General features: G+C 52.5%; 1 protein-coding gene across 8 annotated transcripts in view; it reads right to left on the bottom strand.

The window, feature by feature from the left end:
* ZBTB7C (zinc finger and BTB domain containing 7C) overlaps nucleotides 1-17,047 on the bottom strand; it is a 365,025-nt gene that overhangs the window by 8,948 nt on the left and 339,030 nt on the right. For 6 of the 8 annotated variants that reach the window (XM_019937025.3, XM_019937024.3, XM_073790701.1 and 3 more), the window contains one exon: nucleotides 3,980-5,200. In XM_019937025.3, coding sequence (XP_019792584.2) covers nucleotides 3,980-5,184 — 1,205 coding nt within the window. In that variant the 5' untranslated portion in view covers nucleotides 5,185-5,200. Of the gene's footprint in view, nucleotides 1-3,979; nucleotides 5,201-5,397; nucleotides 14,597-17,047 lie in introns of those variants that run through there. The other 2 variants (XR_012325392.1, XM_019937022.3) reach the window with 1 other exon arrangement.

The raw sequence follows: 17,047 nt of genomic DNA on the forward strand, positions 1-17,047 counted from the left end.
CAGCGTCCCTCTGCACGCAGAGAGGATGAATACCTTCTTGTCCTCCCTGGCCCACATGCTCCCCGTTCTTCAAGGCCCATCCTAGGGGCCACCTCTGGCCCACTGACCCTGTAGTCCTGACCTTTGGCCCAGGCTTCCAGACTTTCTGGGAATAGAAGTAAAGGACTCCTGACGAGGAGGGTCTGGGGGAATCTTGGTCCAGGCTACCTCTGCCCTAAGTCCTGGAACTGTTTCTCTCTCCCGAGTCGGAGCCACAGGACCAGTTTCATCACGAGCTGTCTCTGCAGCCAGCACAGACTGCAGCCGTCCTCAGGAAGAAAACGGTGACCTTGGACCAGGCTAGGGGAGTGGACACATAGACTCAGGCATAGACAGAGGAACTTGGAGTCCAGGTGATCATGGGATGGCCAGAGCTAGGAGGGGACAGCAGGGGGCCAGAGATACACCATCTGGTTGAAGCCTTTGAGGCCTTTCCTGTGGCTCCAGGGGTGTCTCATAGCTGGAAAGATCAGTGGTGGGACAACCGTGGGACTGGCTGAAATCTAGAGCTGGCTCGGAGGTGAGATTCCCGACACCAAGGAATAGACACATGATGGTGGGGCTGCAGTCCCTTCTTGGACACCCACAGAATGAGAGCAGTAAGTGGGGCCTCAGGGCCAGAAGGGGCTCTGTTGGAAGGATGCCCAAGGCCCCTCCGCCGTGTTGTACTGCTGAAGCCATGAAGAATGATGTTCCCACGGGGCGTGGACATGCTGGGAGCTGGCATCGGAGGCCATAACTCAGAGCCGGGGCCACCTTGCAGGGGGAGGGTGGGTCACTCCAACGTCCCCCAGGAGGGAGGGGAAGTGGGATCAACATCAAGAAGAGAGGAAAGGAGGCCTGACCGGAGAGCAGAAGCTCAGCTATAATTAAGCAAAGACTCGGGCTCCAGAAAGGAAAATAGTGTCCACGAGGAGGACGTGAGGGCAGCAGGTCAGGAGTCCCTCAGCCTCGCGGGGGGTCCAGTCCCAGGTAGTGGCTTTGCATTGCAAGGGAGTCTGGGAATTCCGAGTCAAAGAGGCAGCAGCTGCTGCTCTAAGTGGCTGCTGAAGACGCCTCCAGCTGAGGAGGGCAGTGTTACAGATGTTGGCGGCCGGAAGTCAGCCACAAAGGGGGGGCTCCCCGTGGAAAGGCTGCGAGAGGACTTGGCTATATAAAGAGTTACAGGCCACCCGGACCTGGACAGGCCAGGGTTGAGGCTCTCTGAAGGCTGAAAAGAATCCTGCAGGCAGCTCCGGGGAGGCGACAGAAGGGCAGCAAGGAACGAGCGATTCCGAAGAATGTGATGGGGAGGGGTGTCGAGGGGTGTCCATCACGGGCAGCCACAGCCCGCAGTGAGAAATAAAGTCCCTAGGGGAGGAGGCCAAGAAACTCTCCTCCACCCTCTCCCCACTCCGGGTATCTCTGCTCCTGGGAAGGGGACCCCAGAGCTTTCCTGATCTGTCTCAGGAGGGCCAGTGCCCAGTGGGCACCGAGTGAGGGGAGATGTGGATGGAGGCGGGAACGAAGCTGCGCCAGCTGGAGACAGGCCGGGGGCCCGGGTGGCTGTCGTTCTGTTGAACAGGACTAGACCGCAGGGAGGGCAGGGCCGGGGGCTGGATGGCTGGAACCCGCCCCACAGCTGATCTGGCCTGGAGGGGTGGTGAGCGGGCAGGCACATCGACCACCCTGAGTGATCAGCAGGAATGTGCTGGGAGGGAGGGTTCTGGAATGCGACCCTCCTATACAACACAGCTTTGAGGCCCAAACCAGGAGGCCCACGCAGAGGATGTTCTGGTGTCAAGAGGGTGAGAAGTCTGTCTCGACTGACCGAGTTTAAAACTTTCCCTAGGGAAGGCAGGGACACAGACCGCCATGGCCCTCACAGCGGAGTGTGGGAAAGGCCCGGAGGGAAGTGGGGAACGGAAGGGACATGGGGACTTGGTGGGGGGGCAGGGCAGACTCGCTCTGAGGTACCCTGAGATGCAGCACATCTCCTTGAAGCCACAGACCAGGCTCTCCCCTGGAGGGAGGGGTGTCCCCTCCATCTGCGCAGGGGACAAGCAAAGGAGGTGGAGCCCAGATGGCAGGACTCAGGGGCTGGCTTTTCTGGACCAGGCCTGTGAAGGGTGTCCACGTCTTGAAGTCATTCCCAGGGGGCTGCGGAGAGGCACTGGCTCCAGATGCATGACCTGTGCTTGAATCTGGACTGGGCTCTGGTTTATCTTCCGTTATCCCTGTGCTTTTGTCAAGCCTTTACAGGGGTTCTATGGCTCTAAGGTGAATTCAGGAGAAGAGGAGGGAGGGAGGAGGAGGCGACATAAGAGTGGCAGGGCCAGTAGTGGGGGGCACCCGAGCGGGGGTGAATCTCGGGGACTTTGGGGCCAGCTGCTCTGCAGCGGTAAGAGAAGCTAGGACTTGAGGTCAGCACTGCTGGGTGGAAGGGGACACACCTGGGGTATGGGGGGCCCTGCCCCTCTGCACCCGGAAATTCTCCCTTCACTGTCAGCTCGGAGCGGCTGGGAGATTCTGCTGGGGTTTCCTTCACAGAAGCAGCTGTGAGGGGACCCCAGGCCACCTTGGAAACAATCCGCGTTGTCTTTCGAAGCGGTCACCGGAAGACCCTGCAGAGCTGTTTTCACAACTGTCAGCTGAACACGTTCCGGTACCCTCTCTGGCAACCTCAAATCGAGTTTTCAAGCCGCCAAAGAGAGTGCGTCTCGTTACTTAGCAGAACTCATCTTGTTTTTCCCCCAAAAGCACTGCCCCTGATTTGATAAACAACCTGATGCCAAACATTGCATTCTCCTCAAAAACCAAAGCTTTGGGCCCACTGGGGCCAATCGAAAGAATGAGCCCCCAGCAATTCCCAAAGATGAACTGCTAGGGGGCTACGGGGTGGCAGCAGCACCACTGGAATAAGCGTGGGTTTCTCAAGGCGGGCTCTCTGATGGACACCGGGGCAATGTGGGGAAAGGACCTGGTCTAGGAAGTCACAGTCCCAGGGCAGGTAAACCACATCCGACACACTGAAATGACCAAGCCCTGATGCAGGGCACTCACCAGAACCTTCCGCAGTGTGGACATGGCTGGGACGGTCAGCCTCACATCAGTGACCACAATCGGCACCAACAGACCTTATCTCCCCCAAATGAGGCCCATCAAAACCTAGCACTGGACAAATCGGACCCCACATCATCCCACCAATCAGTTTTGGCCACAAAAGTTGCTGTGCAGAGAAGGTACATAACACACGCGTGCTGAACGGGATGGAGTCCGGGAGAGATGAAAGGCTTATCGTGTATTGATTTCAAAGTTCAGCTTTTATAACGGCATAGAGTTAACCCTCTTCCCAACACGGACAGTCAAGGGGGAGAACGTAAAAGGAGGCCCAGCCTTTAGGTCTGACCCAAAATAGGACTGAAAGGGCCTACAGGGGTCTCACTGGGGTTCAAGTCCCAGCTCTGCCGTTTCCCAGCTGGGCTTACGAGTGGCTGACTAGCCACTGGGAGACAGATCACCTATCTGTGGACAAAGCCCATGGCCCTCCCTGACTTCCAGGACGTGGCGGGGGTGGTAGTATATGTAATCCATTCAAGACAGGCCCTGGCATGCTGTCTGGGCTCCAAATAAAATAAAGGAGGGGCTGCACTCCATTGGGGAGCTTCAAACCGGCCTTCCTGGATCTACAGCGGGTGCTGAGATCCCCCCTCCCCGCTTCTGCCTTAACCAGAACAGCTCCGCTCTGATCTCTTTTGCATCTTGGCCTTATACCTGATAGCATAGATAGGAAAATATCTGAAAATCACTGCCCCAGCTAATTCCTAGCACCTGTTCTGGCGATGAGCTTGCTGTGCATCCAGGATCCAGCTGGACCTCCCCTGACCTGGCTCTCTCTCCACCCCCGAGGCCCCCGGCCCTCCCCGCCCTGCCCCTCACACCCACAGGCCTCCGTTCGCACCTGGTGAAGCGGACCTCACAGATGTTGCACATGTATGGCTTCTCCCCGGTGTGGGTCCTCATGTGCCGTGGCAGCTTCCCGGCCCCCATGATGACTTTGTGGCAGATGGGGCACTGCTGAGAGGCCTTGGGCTTCAGCTTGCGCTCCTCCACCAGCGGCCAGGGCGGGAAGAGGCCCCCTAGGTGGGTGGCGCTCAGGAAGTTGAGATAGGCACCGTAGTCATTCTCTGCCTTGATGGGGCCCAGCGGCCCCCCGGGAAGGTCCGGGAACATGGCCTTGAAGAAGTCGCTGGGGAAGGGCGGCGGCGGAGGTGGGGGCAGCTCCCCCCTCTCCTCCTCCTTGATCTTGCGGTTCTTGATGACCAGGTCTAGGGGCCCGCTGTCCATGGGCTGCTCGGGCAGCTGGGCAAAGGCACCGAAGTCCCCCGACCAGAGGTGTGGAAAGAAGTCCGGGGCGAACGGAGATAAGGAGGGTCTCCTGTCGGGGATGTTGGCTTTGGGGTACAGGTTCTCCCTCAGCAGAGATTCAATGGAGAAGTCCCGGATCACGCCCAGGTGGCCAGGGCTGCCGGCCCGGAAGGAATCGGGGAAGTCCCTGGGAGCGTCTGAACAGGCCTCCGAGAGGTGGTCCATCCTGGAGGGGCTTTGGTGGCAGCTGATGTCCTGGGGGTCAGGCAAGTTGTCTTGATCAGCAAAGTCCTCCGTGTCGTCGTCCTCCTCCTCCTCTTCCTCCTCCTCCTCCTCTTCGTCCTCCTCGTCGTCGTCATCTTCGTCATCGTCGTCGTCCTCTTTGTCATCCTCCTCCTCCCCGTCGCCCCCGGGCTCCATGATCTCCAGGCACACGTTCACGATGCACTGGATCTCCAGCATCCTGGCGGCGTTGAGGATGTGCTTGACGTTGGAGGCCGTGATGGTGAGCGTGGAGGTGTAGGCGAACTCCAGGATGGCGGCCAGCGCCTCGGGCTGGACGAAGTCGATCTCGTAGACGTAGGGCTGGCTGGCTAAGGTGCCGGCTGTGAAGAGCTTCTTGAAGTACTTGCTGCAGGCGGCCAGGACGGAGCGGTGGGTGCGGTACTCCTGCTCTTGCACCACCAGGAGCACGTCGCAGAGCAGCCCGTCATGCCGCTGCTCATTCAGGCTGCACAGGACCTCGCTGCTGTGGTTGGGGAAGGGAATGCCGATCAGCTCGTCAATGCCATTGGCCATGTTCTCAGCCAGAGCCCTGTGGGGACACACACAAGGAGAGACCGGGTCAGAGGACGTGGCCCCAGGAGGGGATGCCAGCTCCGGGACCCTGGCCCAGGGAGGCCAGGCCGGTGGGCGTGCTTGCCCACCCCACCCCTGCCTTTGCTTGGGGCTCCCCTCCCTCCCCCTCTGCTAGAAACCCGGCCCCTCTTCCTCAGCTTTTCCCAATCTCACCTCAGAGCCCCGCTCAAAAGCTGGGGCTTCTCGTGAACCACTGGGCTCTTCCCGGGACCCCAAAGGCACTTGGAGTTGGGCTTGTCATTGGGCAGCTGGCGTCTGCCTTTAAGGCTGTGGAATCTTCTCGCAGGCCCGATTTCACTGAATTCCACTTTGGGAATGTGCAATTCCTGAACGCGGGGACGGACAGCCATGTGAAGCTCCATTGCTCTGTATGCTACGGGAATGGTGGCCGCTACGGACTCACACAACGTCTGTGGGTCAAGCGCCAAAGGAGGAATTTTCTCTCATGACTCAGGGCTCCCTCTGGGAGAATGCTTCGGTTTATTTCACAAATCCTCTGACTCCTCTAACAGATTCGGATTTTGCTACTTTTGGCTACTGATGCAGGCTGTACTAACGGAGGGGGCTACTAACGGTAGCTGAGTTGTTCCCCAGCCCAACTTCATATGTGGCAGTCTTAACCCCCCAGTATGTCAGTGTTCCTGTATTTCGAGGTAGGCTCTTTAAAAGGGGAATTAAGGTTAAAACGGGGTCCTATGAGAGGGCTCTCATCCAGTATGACCGGTACCCTTACAAGAGGAGAGCAGGGCACAGATACACAGACGGAAGACCACGTGAGGACACAGGGTGGAAGACAGCCACCTACAAGTCGAAGAGAGAGGCCTCAGAGGAAACCGACCCTGCCGACACCCTGATCTTGGACTTCCAGCCTCTCGAACTGTGAGAAAATAAATCTCTGCTGTTTAAGCTCCAGTCTGTGGTACTTTGTTATCGCAGCCCTAGCAAACAGATAACAGCTTCTAGGAATCTTCAAACCGATCTCGTGGCCCATTTTCAGCAAGGGAATGGGGGCCTTATGGCAGGTGTTCTGCTTTCTGACCTATTTCTGGCTTCATCTTAGCTGATGAGGTTTCCCTTCATTTGCAATTCTTGATTTTTTAGAAAATACTGACCTCCTATATGTGTATATCTGTGAGCCATTTGACCTATAAATATTTATATTCAATATTAAATTCGAGCTCATTGTTAGCTAATTTATCATGTCTGTATTCTGTTACTCTTCGGGAAACATATCCCTACGGGGAGAAGCCTCTTCTAAGACACCTCAGCATTATCTATACATAAGACATGAAATGTGGCTGGTCATAGCCGCCAGCGGTCGGGGAGGGGGGAGCAGAGGACAGCAGGCACGCCCTCCCTTCAGGGAGCAGAATTCACAACTTAAGTCAACAGATTCAACCTGGACCACAAGCCACCTCAATTTTTATTGCAGGGCACTGACGGCCCTGCTACTCGGGGCAAAGCTTGGCTGTGGCCCATGGATAAATCCTAGCAAAGGCCTGGCCCTTTCCTGGCTGCAATTACAGTGGGGAGAAAAGAAAAACAAAGTCTGGAAGACCCACGGCCCAGTGGCAAGAGCTTTGGGGATCCCCACATACTTATCCTCGGGATGTCTCTGCCCTGAGAAGGCAGAGGCAGTGGAAGGGGAGAAGGGAGAAGCGCCAGGCCCACAATATGTGCCCCAAGTGGCCTGGAGGCCCCAGGGACCCGGTGGGGTGTCAGGGTGCTGGGTGCTCTGCCCCCCTCGTCCCTGCTCCTCTGTGGGTGGTGGAGGGCCTTAGCCTTCCCCCAGCAATCTCGCCCGGGGAAGGTATTCAAGAGGTTTCCCAGAGCAAAGGCCTTGCTGCTTTCCTGCCTGCTTAAAAAGGGCCAGAGACCCCACAGGCCGTGCATTCATTCTCTAAATAGACTTTGGGTTTCTTCCTGTGCCCTGCCCTGCTCTGGGCTCTGGGGATGCACAGAAGGCAAAGCAAGCAGGCCCTTGCTCTAACAGAGCTCACGGGGACATAACAGCTGTGATAAAGATGCAGCAATACCCACCCAAGAGGAATAAGATATCACCACACACCTATCAGAATGGCTAAAGTAACAACAAGTGACAACACATCGCTGTGTCTGCCTGGCTCTCTCTGGGTTCACTCACTCTGGGGGAAGCCAGCTGCCATGTCATCAGGACAGTTCTTTGGCGAGGTCCACGTGGCAAGGGACCGAGCAGGTCCAAGTTACCCGCTGTGTGAGTGAGCCACCGGGAGAGCGGGTCATTCAGTCCCAGTCAGGCATTCAGAGGACAGCACCCCTGCTGACAGCCTGAGTGCGGCTTCATGAAAGACACCGAATCAGAACCACTTAGCAAAGCTGCTTCGGAATTCCTGACTCATAGACACCGGGGATAGTAAACGTTTATTCTTGTTTTAAGTTACTCAGTTTCAGAGTAATTTGTTATACAGCAACAGATAACATAATAGATAACACAGGAAGATAACAGATAATACAACAGGCAACACAGAGGCAATATTCACTTCATAGACATTATGGGTTTGTGATAGCTATCATTTCTGGCAGATGGCATTAAATGCTGTCTTCTGACAAAATCAGTATATTACCACACTGGTTTGATAGATGGAAGTAGATGTATCGAGGAAATGACACCTTTTTCTAATTCCCACGAAGCTACCCTAATGGTAGCAGGGTTCTGACCCTCAGAGGAACCTTCTCACCTGAAAAGACTTCGTGAATGAAATGCCCCATCAACTATTAAAAGCCCAAATCATTAAAACCTCAGGAAATCAGTTCTTTCACGCAAGTTTTCTTGCTTGCCAAGGGCTTATTCTTATAAAGACAAAAATGTTTTAAAATGTTTTTCAGGAAAACTTCCCGCAATTCCTTAAACTTATCCCTACCTTCTTAAATAGAGGAGCTGGCACCCATTGGATGGGGTGTAGGTGATCCCTGTCTCACCCGAGCCCTCTGAGGGATGGACAGCACCACCCCTATGCTAAATGTCCTGCTTCCCATGCTTTTGGAGCTGGTCTGCTTGGGCCTGGGGGTCAGAAACCACAGCTGTGTGACTCCGGGAGGCCCCACCACCTCTCTGGGCTTCTCTTTCCTCATCTTGTCATTGGATGGACAGGGCAAATCTTATAACCGGCATCATGACCATGAGAAAGCACAAAGTGGATCTGGCAGTGGGGAGGGGGTGACAGGCCTGGGTGACCCTGGACTTGAAGGCTGGTCTGTCCAGCAGCGACTTCTCACCATGGCATGGTTTGGAGTCTTTGTACCATTCCTGGAGGAACAGATGTAACCACAGAGCTCGGGGCTGTTTTTCCTGGCAGGAGGTAGCAGGGGAAGGGGGGCTGTGGTTTGCTGTTTTTATTAACCCTTTGGGAAAAAGTGCCCCCACCCTGCCTACACTCTGGAAGCTTCCCTGGTGACCCTAAGAGCCCCATGCCTGGCCGGCCCGCAGACAGCAGTGTTCCAGAGGGGATGCCATGTCCAGCCCCCACCTTTGCACCCAGGCCCTCCATCCCCTCCCTTCCATCCCTCCCATCGCCCAAGCCAGGGCACTCCTTCTCCAAGAATAACACGCTCAGGAAAGAAAATTACACACACACACACACACACACACACACACACACACAAACACAAAACCAAACCGCTCGACAGCTAGGAGAGGCTTGACGCAAAATATGAACCTCTGGTATGAAGGTGATAGAAAAAATATAGAGCCAAGAACTAATGGCGGAGGAGGAAAAGGGGGAAAGAGGAGCTTGCAAGTGGAAGAAGGAGGTTAAAGAGCCAGAATTCAGGGCGGGTGAAACCTTTTCAGGTGTGGTCCCCATTCTAGAGGACATGAGGCTCACCACAGCCTCCGCTGGACCTGTGCCCTCTGTGGAAGGTTCTAGAGCCCAGGTACGTCCAAGTAGCCTTCTGGCGAAGGCAGCACTTCTCATCTCCGGCCTAGGTTAATTCAACTGTAACATGAGAACTAGCCTCAGGTACTCTACCTGCCTCAGGTACTCTACCTGCCTCAGGTACTCTACCTGCCTCCCCCCTCTCACTATAGGGAGATGGGTCATGCCCTTCAGCTCACCAGCTAAAGAGGAGGAGGGGGTGTTTCTCTGAGAGGATCAGAGAAGAGGTGGGGCTGGAGCCTTTGGAAGGAGAGAGGGGGCCTTGGGCTTAGAGAATTGCACTGTAGAAACCTGGCTCTAGAAGTCCTCCGAACTAATTTCTTGAGTGTGACTTGAATTTTTGTTTTTATTTGTGTCCTGTTCTAATCGCCAAATCAATCAAGCAGGCAAGCCAGCGTTTATAATAACAATCAATACCAGCTACCATCTATCAAGTGCCTGTAACGTGTCGGTCATTGCACCTCTAAGCCTTCTTCAATCAACACGACCGTGAAAGGTACATATTTTTATCGTCACCTGCAATCTAGAGATAAAGAAAGAGTATGGAGAGGGTAAGTGTCTTGCCCAATGCCACACACAAGTGTCCGAACCAGGGCCTGAACCCGGCTGCATTTGGTGCCAAAGCTCACGTTCATTCCCCTTATAACACTGCCCCTTACAAAGTCCGACTTGTGGGTAGGGGGATTTGGACCCTAGCCCCCAAAGGTTTAGAGATTTAATCAGAGGGCTGAGGGTTGTACACTAGGGACCTAAGACCCAAGCAGGCCAGGGGGGCTCAGGACTGAGCACCAGTGACAGAGGTACGGACACGGAGGCAACAGACCCCTGCGGGCTGGGGGATCGGAGCAGACTTCCAGGAGGAGGCGCCCTGTCTGATCTGTGAAGGATAAAGAAGGTCTCACTGGGCAGAGGGGCAGGAAGGACCTGCCCCGTATCATTTGGATCTGGAAAGCTTTGGATTTCTAGAGTCCCGCCTGAAGGTGTGTTTAACCTGGATCCTGAGCGAGATCACACAGGAAGCTGTTCTCAGCCAGCGTGTGCCTGAAGTTGGCTGACAGCCATCTGACAACAGGGGGATTATGCTGGGAGGTGGAGAGCGAGGGCCCTGCTTTAGGACCTCCCGGGTCCACATCCTGGCCTCGGGGACTAGGTTTCACCCTCCTGAGCTCAGTTTCTTCATCTGTTCAGTGGGGATGGTAAGAGTTGCTGGGCGGATCAAATGAGGGAAGGCACAGGAAGTGCTCCTGGGACAGAGGAGGTACTCAAACACTGCTGGCAATTAGGAAGTCCAGGAGGGACAAAGACACCCAACAGGGGTCTTGACAGAGGGAGGTGGCGTCGTACCAGGAACTAATTTCCCTTCTGTATAGTTTTGCAGAGACCATACTATTTAATCACCTCTCCCAAAGACATTCCCAGGGCCACCCCAGCATGTGGAGGACATTGTAGTCTTCCAAGGTCCTTTCATACCTCCTGTCTCATGTACTCCTAACCCAAAGAGGCAGGCAAGGCTGGTAGAAACTTTACGCCTACTTTACAAATGAGGAAAATAAGGCACAGTGAGTAGCTGATGCCCAAGGTCACACAGCACATTAGTGTCAGGGCTGGAACTAGAACCAGGTATTCTGACGCCTAAGCCTGTGACCCCAGCCGGGTGTGGGGTCGTCTGGCTAGTAGGCACCCCATGTTCTAGGACTGGTTTTACTAGGAATGTGAAGTGCAGGGATTGGCAAATTATGTGTATACTCCTGCTGCCCTCAGTTTGCTTACGTGGGAAATGGGGAAGTAACTGCATGGATCTCACTTGCTCCAGGATTGTCTCTTCTATGTCTGTATCATTCCCAGGATGCCATTAGGCAGGAACATGGGAGATGCTGAATGAATGAGGTCTGTTCAAATACACAGTAGAGAGAGCCTTGAAGTCACAAAAGGCAGTGGGTGGCCCCAGCCCTCTGCACTGGGGACATCGGACATTTGAACAGAGCCCTATCATTTGTAAAGTGCTTATATCTATTCATTTCATCCTATTATGAGTCTCATTTGATGGGGACCAGAGAGGCTAAGTCCTTTGCCCCAAGTCACATGGCTAGAAAACAGCAGGTCAGGGATTTGAGTTCTGCTCCAGTCCCATCCCTTTCCTGTCCTCCATGGCGACCTCAGTGATGTGACTTTCAGGACAATTCTATTGCCTTGGTCCACAAGTCCAGTGCCTCCTTGAGTCATGCTCAGGTCAGCAAATCTGGGGCCCAGGATGATGCTTCCATCTGCCAAATCCCCACGGCAGACTGGCCCCAGTTGGCAGGCTCCCACTGCCCTGGGAGTGGTCCCCTCTCCAGCCTCCAGTTCCTCCCCTGCCTGGGCCTGGAGCTTCAAAGACACCTGGCAGAATTAGTGAGGGCGAGGGTGGAGTTGCACAGGGGCAGAGAAGGGATGTGGATTCTTTTCCAGATTTGGGAATGAGGCTAGATAGCACCTACCTGCCTCCTGGGCTGGCCCTGGGGGTCTGAGCCAGACACATAAGTGGTATCCCTTCAGACTGTGGTTCTTTAATTATGTATTCATCCTTTATTTATTAGAGGGCGAGGCGGGGGAGGGGGGAAGACTTGTTTCCTTTTAAGAGAAATTGCACACCTCTTTATGTTCCAAATAAAGGATTTACTACTTGTGTTTATTACAGACGATTTCCCGAGCCAGAAGACTCCTTGGGAGGCTTATTAAACCTTATTAAACCACCGAAAATTTAGATAATAAAATAAATCACTTGTTTCCCATAAAGAGCACTAGGCCCCGGGTTACGGAGCTTCAGAATCCCAGCTGCCTCTGGCTGCCTTTGCAGGACGTGTCCCGGCTGGTGGGCTGGTGGGCTACACTCCCCACGGCCACGAGCTCACAGGAGGGTGGGGAGCCCCCGGGAGCACTATTCTTTTAGCATTTCTGCCCAAAGCAGCCGTCTCCTGCAGAGGGGTGGGAATGGTTTAGATTTTGTGTTATTTGAGGAGTTGTGTTCGGAGTGGGTTAAGAGGCAGCACTTATTTCAACCCTTCCTGGGGATGTAGTTTAGTGTTTCTTCTAGAAGGCACCAAGGTGCTTACACAGCTGGCCAGCCTGAGTGCGCTCTGCCGTCCAGCCACCTTGACCTGTGAGCCCAGGGATCCCTGTGCAACTCCTGTTGCCGCTGGGCCAGGGGGCTTGATGGTGGGAGAAGGGAAAGCACTGCCAGGTGAGAGGGCCAGAGCTGGAGCGGAGAAAGGCCGAGGCCTGTTTTGGGAAAGGGCATGAAGAGGCGGGGCTGAGAAATGCCCAGGTGTGCAGTCAGCAGAGGGGGCTACGACGCTTCTGGGGAGGAGGTACAATTAAAGTCTGCACTGACAATTCCTCTGTGCTCTGCAGCTGAGTTACTGGTGACCTTGGACTGGCCACGTTCCCTTTCTGAGCTTCGGCTTCTTTTATGTGAGACCAGGAGGCTGTGAAGGTCCCTTGCTGCCCACACACTCGATGGTGCTATGGTGTCCTCTAGCTGACCCACTTAAATATTCTGGTTCCAGGTGGATCTTTGGATTCTGAGGTCACGAGCAGCTCAGCCTCTGCTGTCTTGGGGCTGCTGTGCCCGACTGTGGACTTCCTGATTCTGTCCTCTACCCCCAACCCAGGTGTCTCAGGGATGCTGCCAGGTTACACAGGGAAATAAGTGTGAACACACATTGGGGTCTGGAAATTGCTTCTCCAGAATGTGCCCTAATTCATTACAAACAATCCTACAGGCCCTGTGTGGGGAGCATGAGGAAGAGACAGGCACCCAGCTTGACAGAGATACAACATATGTTGTATTCCTCCAGCTGATATAGACAGAATGAAACTATCAGCTGAGATGTACTGAGTGTTCGGTGTGAGTTGCTGACCTAAATATTTTATGTAGATTCTCTTACTTAATCCTCTCCAAAACCCATTTTTCAAGTGGAGAAACTGAGGCAGAGTTGGGACTTGAATCCAAGCTGTCGGGCTCCAGGTTTCCTAAGCGGAGTTTACCCATCTGCGGCTGGAGAAACAGGGATGAAAGGGATGGAATTCCTTAAGGACTCACAGAAAAATGGGAGATAAAGACAGCAGTGCTAAGAGCTAGGCCAGAGGTGAGGACAGGGTCCCTTGGGGGCAGGCCGAGGGGCAGGGACTCCATTGGGGTGGGGTTGGGGAACTCCACTGGGGAAGCGCTGGCAGGGAGAGGAGGCCTCAGATGCACTCGGACTGTGTAAGAGGCCATGGGAAGGAAGGAAGTCAGGGAAGCTTCTGGATGGGAGAGGAATCTGCTTGGAGCTGCATTTGAGGAGGTGTCGGCAACAGGCTGTCCTGGAAACCAGCTAGGATAGTGTACCCTCTGACCCGTTACTCACAGCCACACCCCTGCTCCGGACCCCTGGGGTCAGAAGGGGTAGGGAAAAGCTGGGGGGTGGGGTGGGGGCGGAAGGGGCCGAGGGAGGAAGGAGGGCAGGATCACACCCCCAGGCCTCATCCAGGTATAAGATGTCCTAGTTACGCCTCAGCTCTTGAAAAACACGTTGGCCTCCCTGCTGCTGTCCACTTCGATTTGGAGATAAGGCCTGGATCAGCGGCCCAGCCGGATGGCCTCAAGGATCCCACCCCAGCCTGTGTTTTCCAAAGGAAGTGAAACCTCAGATTTGCCTCAAAACTTGCACTTTTCTTCTAAGCAGACGCCATCCACCATGAGAACCGCCTGGCATTTGGCTGGAAGGACAAACTGGAAGCTTGCAATTTTCGGGCTTAATTGCACAGTTAGTTCCATATAATATTATTATATAGAACTTTTATTGCATCGAGAAAGTCCAAGCATTTCCTTTTCTTATTTACACTTGAGCCCTGTCCCTCCTCGGCTATAATTTTCTCTCTTGCCCGCTGTAGAACTGATGGCTGTTTGGTTCCAGGAGCCCTCTCCAAAGAAAGGACAATTAGGATGCGAGTGGAAACTCATTTGTCACGAGCGGTTTCCTCATGGAATACAGTCAATTCGCAAACGTTATTGATCACTCACCACGTCTCGACTGGGGCTTCATGCTGTGTGGGGCTCCAAACAAGACCCTGCACCTGCTTTTGAGGAGCTTCTGACTTTCCTGAGCAGTAACACTAACCCACAGCAAAATAGTAGGGAGAAATAGGAACCCAGAAGGAATCCCGTGGGAGCTGGGTCCTGCAGTCAAGGATGTGGGAGCCAGCAGGTGGGCGTCTGGGCTACACAGCTGTCTGGGCAGGACCCCAGAGCTGGGCAGCTGTGATGGAGAGACTGCTGGAGGGTGTACAGCAAACACCCCCTTTGGAGCACAGCCCAGAGTCCAGCCACCCCTGTATGTTTGGTTTCTCCAGTGCACATCTCCGGGGATGGGAGCTTTCCTTCCCTCTGCCACACTTGCCCCCGGCCTGACCGGTCAGCACCTTCCAAGTAACTATCCCCAACCCCTCCACCCCGCCCACCACCATTCATCATTTATCTGCACTGAGAGTTCTGGTCTCCAGACGATCAAAAATTACAGTGAAAATATTCTCAGGGGACAAGCATCCCCCAGCCCATAAAAGCCTGGTTGATGTACTGATGAGCCAGAATGGGTTCAGCAGGTTCCTTGTACCTAGGAAGTCTGGTCCCCCTTTGAAGTCTCAAGATCAAAAATGTTGAAGAATTACAAGGTTAAAGAGTTAGAAATGAGCTGGTGAAAAAACATCATTATTTGCAGAGGATATGACTGGATACTTTCCTACACGCACAGTGGACAAGCTCAAAAATATATTAGAGGATCCCATTTACTTGGCAACGAAAATAGATATAACACCTAGGAACACGCTCATAAGAAATGGGCATGATCCATACAAAGAAAGTTTTAAATCATGACTGAAGCATTCTTTAAAAAGACTTAAGTGAGGGCTTCCCTGGTGGCGCAGTGGTTGGGAGTCCGCCTGCCGACGCAGGGGACACGGGTTCGTGCCCCGGTCCGGGAAGATCCCACATGCCACGGAGCGGCTGGGCCCGTGAGCCATGGCCGCTGAGCCTGTGCGTCCGGAGCCTGTGCTCCGCAACGGGAGAGGCCACAACAGTGAGGGGCCCGCGTACCGCAAAAAAAAAAAAAAAAAAAAGAATAGCCAAGAGATTTCTGAAGCAGGTGACTAATCGGAGAAAGGGGACCAGCCTTACCAGATATGAAAACATAAAGTCATAAAAATAAAATATTTTGTAATGGATCATGAACAGAGAAACAGATCAATAAAATGTCACTGGCAGTCCATAAACAGACTCACATAAATTCATATGCATATGAATTTAGCAAATAGTAAAGGTGAGATTTCAATTTTTATTTTAAGATGGATTTTTCAGTAAATGGGATTGGGAAAACTGGCCAATCACGTAGGAAACAAAACAAAACAAAATGTGGACCCCTTCCCCACTCCTTACACTAAAGTAAATGATGGGTACAGTAAAGGTTTAAAAGGTTAAAAAAAAAAGAATTATGAAAAAAAATTGGAGAATTGTTTTATAATCTCAAAGGGAAATGTTCTTCTAAGTAAGAAACAAATAAGCTGGGAAAAATATTTGCAAAACATATGATGAAGGGCTAATCTCCTTTATAGAGAGAGTTTATATTAAATCAGGAAAAGATCTATAGCTTGCTAGAAAATTGCAAAAACTGTTTTAGCTTGAAAAAAAACATGAACAAGAAGATCACAGAAAAAGAAATATAAAAAACTTTTAAATATGTGAAAAATGCCCAGCATCACTCAGGATTAAAGACATAAAGATTAAATGCAAAGAGATTTTAATTCTGATGACCTAGAAATTTCCCTTATGGATATTATATTCATTATCAAATGTATCCAACTTAGGTACAAAGCTCATCCCTGCAGCATTGTTTCTATAAGCAAAGACTGGAAGCAAACAGTGTGTTCATCAATGGAGGGCTAGCTGGGTACACCATGGAGTACTATGCAACCATGAAAAAGAATGAGGCATATCTGTATACGGATATATGGAGAATAGCTCTAAGGTTCAACTGCAAAGCATGCTACATAGAGAGTGGTTTGTTACCATGTTTGGAAAGAAAAAGATGACCACATGCACATATTTTTTGGTAGATGCAAAGGCTAACTTAGGAAAGATACACTAAAAACTGGGTACTGGTTCTTTCCGAGATGGTGTTGGAGAGCTGCCAGTGAGGGGTAGAAGGTAATTTATTTTTCTATATGCACTCTTTGGTGATATTTGACTTTTAAAGTCATTACTATTAAAAATGTTGAGTAATTCGAATTCTCTCCCTTCTTTCACAAAACTCCCAAACTCTTTGGGATTTACTGTAATGTCTGATCACTGCTGATTTGTTCTGGGGCTTTTCAGCAACTCTATCTCAGTTTTTCTGTCTGTAAAATGGAGTTAACAACTCTGGGCTGTCTATCTCCTAGGTGGTGGTGAGGATCAGATGAGAACTGGATGAGAACCGTCAAGTCCTGCAGGATACAACTGTAGGATATTAGGAGTGGCCCATGGTCTGACCAGAACCTGCCCACGGCATAGTAATATTCCTGTGGCTAGAAAGGCAGGCTATGCACGGGAGCTGGAGTCTCCAATAGTGGAAGAACCCATGATTTCAGCCTCAGGAGGCCATTGGTTAGTCCAACATTTATCATACAGCAACAGAGAACACAGGGAAGAGAGGAAGCCAGAAGGTTGTTTTGGCGCCATCTGAACTTCAAGAACCCTGGCAGGGTCTGGCTGCAAATGATGATCTTGCTGATAATCAAAACCTTATTGCTTTCTAGTCAACACCTATTTCACATGCATTAACTCATTTGTTACACCCATTTTACAGATGTGGCTACTGAGCCCTAAAGGATTAAAG

This window comes from Tursiops truncatus, chromosome 13, assembly GCF_011762595.2.
Source record: "Tursiops truncatus isolate mTurTru1 chromosome 13, mTurTru1.mat.Y, whole genome shotgun sequence".
Lineage (NCBI taxonomy): Eukaryota > Metazoa > Chordata > Mammalia > Artiodactyla > Delphinidae > Tursiops > Tursiops truncatus.